Source organism: Lutjanus erythropterus, chromosome 2 (genome assembly GCF_056507025.1).
Source record: "Lutjanus erythropterus isolate fLutEry1 chromosome 2, fLutEry1.hap2, whole genome shotgun sequence".
NCBI lineage: Eukaryota > Metazoa > Chordata > Actinopteri > Lutjaniformes > Lutjanidae > Lutjanus > Lutjanus erythropterus.
In genome coordinates, this window is record NC_139318.1 from 16,064,733 (window position 1) to 16,070,821 (window position 6,089).

At 39.7% G+C, this 6,089-nt stretch overlaps 1 protein-coding gene across 1 annotated transcript; it reads left to right on the plus strand.

Annotated features, from left to right (window-relative positions):
* Positions 1–1,949: 1,949 nt before the first annotated feature.
* Positions 1,950–5,547, plus strand: LOC146331331 (globoside alpha-1,3-N-acetylgalactosaminyltransferase 1-like). Its single transcript, XM_084729672.1, has 3 exons — positions 1,950–2,450; positions 4,119–4,181; positions 4,557–5,547. The coding sequence occupies exons 1-3, from the start codon at positions 2,417–2,419 to the stop codon at positions 5,480–5,482; spliced, it is 1,023 nt and encodes a 340-aa protein (XP_084585798.1). The 5' UTR covers positions 1,950–2,416; the 3' UTR covers positions 5,483–5,547.
* The last annotated feature ends 542 nt before the right edge of the window (positions 5,548–6,089 follow it).

Consider the following 6,089-nt stretch of genomic DNA (forward strand, 5'->3'; position numbering starts at 1 on the left):
ACCAAGTTTTTATAATATGCATTGAAAGGTTATTTTGTCATGAAACACAAGCAGTGGGTGCAGATGAATTCAGCTTCTGTCTGACTTGAAGCATAAACTGTTCTGCTCTATGTGCTGACAGCCCGTGTTTCTGTAAGCCATTTAGCCACAGCATGGCTCTCATGATGGCAATATCAGCGTGCCAGTCCACCACTCTGGTCTGGACTGAAATATCTCAACAACTGTTGGACGGACTGTAATAAATTTTGTACAGAGATTCACGATCACCTCAGGATAAATTGTAATAACTTTGGTGATAATGTCTGGACCGTATTCTTTATATTATTTACAGAGACCCAATACCTTCCACCAAGACCGAGCACTAAAGCGATGATGGTGAGGAAAAGCTTACTTTTGAGTGGAACCAGGCTCTACTGGTCACTCTTGACCGGTAAATAGCAAACATAAGTATGCTAACATGGTAAACCAACATGGTAAACATGCCTGTGAAACATCAGCTTGCTAGTATTGTCAGTGTGAGGATGTTAGCATGTTGATGCTTGCATTTGGCTCAAGGTGCAGCCTCACAAAGGCTAGCAGAGCATAGACTCTTTTTATGCATATGGCCTTGTAAGTGATGATATCATGTTTCTGTATTCATCCCCACGCTTAACAAAAAAGGATATTTTATTATTTAGTCATGTCACCCAGCCTTGATGAGTTTTGAATCTGGAGTTCAAAATGAAACACAATACTCACAATCACTGTAACACGTAATACATTTCATCACATAGAGAAGTCATTCTCAACCAGTGCACTCTTGATTTATGACAGATTTTCACAATTTATTTTCTTTTTCACAAAGACAACCTGTCCCATCTGTGGTACTGCAAAGCATGTATAACCACTACAACTGCATAAATCTACTGTTTCCACAACAACTACAGCTTCAGCAAACAATACTTCTTGAAAAGAAAAATTCCTGTTTCTCAAGGAAGGTTTTAAAGAAAGGGGCATGCATTTTATAAAACTTGCCATGTCAGTTTTCTTTTAGGATTACTATTAGTTTATGCCAGAGATATACTCAAGTTTATGCCAGAGGGCTGAATTATTATGTATTCTTTTTTTTGTAAATTAATGTAAAATTAAAAGTATTTAACATAAAAATGTTGTTGCAGTGTACTTATTTCGGTATTTTAAGGCACCTAGACGGAGGAACCAGGGTCTCTGAAACTCACAATGAATGTCACCACACCAATCACGACACATGATCAGGTGGAGACAAACGAGACAAACAAAAAAGTAATGTAGGGAACAACACTGTGGCAGTAAAAACTCTAAAACATATGGTGGTGAGGAAATATTACCCTGAATACATTAAATTTAGACCCCTAATGGCTCTCAGTCATGCTGAACCCCTTTATTGTCATATTAAGTTTTTCCTCATTTATTGGGAGGGTCATCCTCAAATTTGTTTTTAACAATCAGAGGTGGGTCTTAAATTAGAAAAGGTTGAGAACTCCTGACACAGAGTTCAGTAGATGATAGGGATCCACTTGAGAGATTTGTATTCATAACAGACTTTGACACCATGTTTTTCCTAAATTGTCTCTCAATATCATTTTGATAATAAAGTTATATAGAATTATAGCTTGATAACATCACAATCTCTTGAAAGCCCTCTATGTCATCACCATATGTTTACTGTTGACATCCTGCCTTTGTATTTCCTGTTGAGTGGCACCACCTTGTGGACAGAAAGAATACAGCACCTTGCTGACGTGACCTTAAGTCTGGTCTGTAAAACAGTGGTATGATTGTACTTACTACTGGCTCTTATCTATTCTGAATCATGAAACACTTGAGATATACAAACATTTTCATTTAAAGAGAGTAAATCCTAAGGAAACAAGAGTGTTTACTGAGATTCCCCCAAAAGTTTTTGAGCAACTACACATAGTCTTACATTTTTTGTCATAGTTCCAACATGAGTAGGAGGAAAGAATGTTATAATCCACTTCTCTCTTCACTGTGTATGAAATTTGACCATTTAATTCTTTTCTTTCCTTGTCTGTCTTATCCTCCACTCCTCAGCTCCTCCCATTTGCCCAGACTCCCCACACATCTGGTTGCTTTGGTTTTTCTCCAAAACTGAATACTGCAAAAGCCTGAGGGGGAAAGTAAAGGGGGAGCGAGACAGAAGATATGTGAAAAAAAAAGGGAGCGGAAAATATTGTTAAAGCAAGAAGAAGAGAAAGAGAAAGAAGGGGCAAGGTAAGAAAATAATCACTGGCGTAAAGTAACAGTAGACCTACAGCAAAATTTCCAGGAAGAGTCAGAGAGAGCAGGAGAGCAACAGAGTAAGCAGAGGAGATATTTGGCAGAAACTGTGGCCTCAGACAAAGGTTTGTGCATTTATCCACCAGCAGGTCAAAACATGGCACTGTTCCCGTTCTGCAAGACGTCCGCAGGTCAGTACAACCTCAACCACTGCTCCACCTCTCCTGTTCGTGTTTTCACTTCACTTGTCATTGATTTGGTGACCGTTGTAGGTGGTCAGTTAAAGCCTTTGTTCTCTTTAAAGGTGAGGAGATTTGGATAGAGGCTGACAGGCTGGGTGCAAAGCTTTCACAGGTTTTCAATGAGCAATCTGATCCCAAAAATATGTCCAGGAAGGAGAAATAACCCCTTGATTAATCCAAAAAACTTTTGTGCTTATGTCCTTAACCTCTTAGCCAAACATCTAACATTAATGCACATGTGCTTCTATTTAGGTTCTATTGCATGCAATCATGTGTTACTTTTGGTTCAACACTCATCTGTTTTCATAATCTCTAACACTCGTCAGCCCACTCTGCCTCCTGGTGTATTTCTCTTTGCTCAGCATCACATTTATTATTTCGTATATTCCAGCTGACACTGTTCATTTGATATATTATCTCTTGTTTGTTATTTTGTCTTTTTACTGAGCTTCCTCAAAATCAGAACAGGACTTTATGCACTATGATTATCTCATTGTGTGTCAGCAGTTACCCTGAATTCTTTAAGATCTTAAAAGAAATATTTTCATCATAAACTTAGTTAATTAAATTACTTAAAAATGTCAGCCAGCCAATAGACAATAAATAGTATATAATGTATAATGCAATAGCATAGCATATCAGTATAGCATATAAGTGTTGAATGTGCTTTCAAGGTCCAGGGTGTAAGATTTATTGGGATTTATTGGCACAGCAGAAATATATATAATATAACATGGGTCAGAGTTACTGCGGGGAGCTGCCCAACCATTTGTTTTTTAAATTAAATTATGTCTGATACACATTAACATGAATCCAATTCCTATTTGGATAAAAAACTCAAAACATTTAATTTACGTAACATTATCAAAAGCTAGCTAACCTACTAAATCACCATGGCAGCTATCCATGACAGCAAACTAGTTGGCTACATATTACTGAAACATATTGGCCAATTAGCTGCATTATTACCCCAAGCAAGGTCAACCTTTCACCTCAGAAACTACTGGCAAAAGTGTAGAACCTGAGGCTAACAAAGCTAATATTAGCCATGCTGCAATTGCTGCAGACTTAGCAGCTACATGTAAGTGCAAAAAAGAGAAGAGAAGAATATTCAGTAAATTTAGTAGGGGTCCCTGCTCTGTCTGTCTGTCAGCTTAGGGGCCCGTGTCCTGAAAAAATGCTGAAATAAAATTGTCAAAAGTATGTTTTCATTAGTGTATAATCCACCTGAAAATAAGTGTTAAGAAGCCACCATGTTGAAGCACCACTTTATACTTTTCACAAGTTTTGTTGCCACTCTAGTTTCTCTAATACACTTGGAAGTGGAGTTTGAGTGGAATGGTATTCAGTTTGCAGTCTACAGCCTCACCACTAGATGCCACTAAATCATACACACTAGTCCTTTAAAGATTACATTTTTGTGCAAGGCTGCTACGTTTCCAATAGGAGATATTTCTTTAGCAGTAGATTCTTTTCATTCCTTTGAGCCGTCTGAGTCTTTTTTACCTGTTTTACCGGTTTTAAGGAACATTTGTAAGAAAAAGTTTTTACTGGAAGAGTCTATATGGCAACTTTAACTTAATTACATGTATATCTGTGTGTTTGTCCTTCAAACAGGACCAATCAGAGTGACCAGAATACAACTGGTCCTGTACTGTTTTCTCCTGTCTCTTATCATATGTAAGTGTACAGAAGTATTTGTTCCCCTTTCTTGTGCCAGGACACTAAATGCACATAGAAAAAAATCGCTTGTGGCAGTAAATGGAAAATATAACCAGTCCAGTTCAGTTATGTGCATTTTGTCTTGATTTTGACAAATTATTTTAAGTATGCAATATATTCTCCAGTATCAACTATTCTAGACACAGATGCATGGCAAAAGTTAAAAGTAGTTATATAAGGTCAGCTGTCAGATGAACTGAACTGGATTACTTTTGTCCTGCTTTACAAAAGTGTATGCGTGTACTTCTCAAAAGGTGTTACTGTGTACCATTTCTACCACAGAATAATTACTTCGGTGTTGAAATATAAACAACAGCTGTTTTGCCCCCTCAGATTACCTCCATGGACGTAAAGCCGCTGTCAGTGTGAAGTCACATCATCCTATCTTTCATGCCTTGGGAATGGACAGGGGGAAAATGATAACAGACATGACGGTTGTCAAGGTAGCTGTGCCACAAACTCCTGTGCAGACACCATGGGGTGCTCCATTAGTGTGGGGTGACGCCCGTAACTCAGCTCGGCGTAGGGCTAAATTTGCACAACAGGACATCCGTATAGGTCTGCTGGCCCTCGTGGTGGGAACTTATGCCAGGTTTGTCCGACGTTTCCTCACTTCAGCTGAAACCCACTTTCTCCCTGGTCAGACGGTCACCTACTACATTCTCACAGACAATCCCCGCTCTCTGGATCCCCCCATCGAGCTAGGGTCTGATCGAGAGCTGAAGGTGGTTCCTGTTGCAGAGCTGCCCGGGTGGGACAAGCTGGCCTATCGCCGGATGTCCCTGCTCGCTGACGCCATCAGGAACCCAATCAGCAAGGAGGTTGAATACATCTTCTGTGCTGACATCGATCAGGAGTTTGTGGCCCCTGTGGGAGAAGAAGTCCTTGGACATTTGGTGGCTACGTTGCACCCAGAACTCTATGGGATGCCGCGAAATGCATTTCCTTACGAAGTGGAAGAAGTCTCATCAGCTTGCGTGCAGGAAGGTGAAGGGGACTACTACTACACCTCTGAGCTGTACGGGGGCTTGGTTCCTGAGATGTACAAACTGGCTCGATCCTGTTCTGTACTCATCCTGCAGGATCAGTCTAATGGGGTGATGGCCAGGGGCCTTGAGGAGAGCTACCTGAACCGCTACCTGATCGACCACAGGCCAACCTGTGTGCTGTCACCAGAGTACAGCTGGTGGGACTCAGCCCTCTCTGCTGATGTGCCTGTTCAGAGGCTAGTCTCGCTGGGAAGGCAGACTGAGTCTTAAGATAAGAAGAGAGAGGAGTACAAATGCTGAATCAATGTTCTCAACAAAAGTATAACTATATACTATTATACGTTCCCACTTTTTATGAATTGAAGTCAAAGATCTCAGATTTCTTCTGGTCACACAAAAGGTTTATGTCTCTTAGCTTTTGTCCACAAATTTGTTCAAATTTTGTGTTATTGAGCACTTATTCGAAACTTCTTCGAAATGAGTTGGTATGTTAGCACTTCCATTCCCCTCATCTCAAGTGAATTAATTTTCTAATGGGTTTTTATTTGCCTGAAATAAGGTCTGTGGGTAACTCAAGCTTAAGATTTTTTTCACATTTTGTCCCCACTTAAAAAGACTGTTCCATCAAGTTGCTAAATGAGACTACGGTGTTTGTTGTGGACATTACACACCATCACGCCAAATGGTATTCATTATTTGCTATGCACTATGTACCTTGCTTAGCTTTTTACTTCTGGCGATTGCATTCCCACTACAAAAATAATAAAAGCGGTGTTCATTTGTTAAGATTGTTTTGCTAAACAAACATGTAACCATCATTAACTTTTGTTCGCCAAACAACTTATTTTCTGCACTAATCCAAACTCTGTCCTGCAAA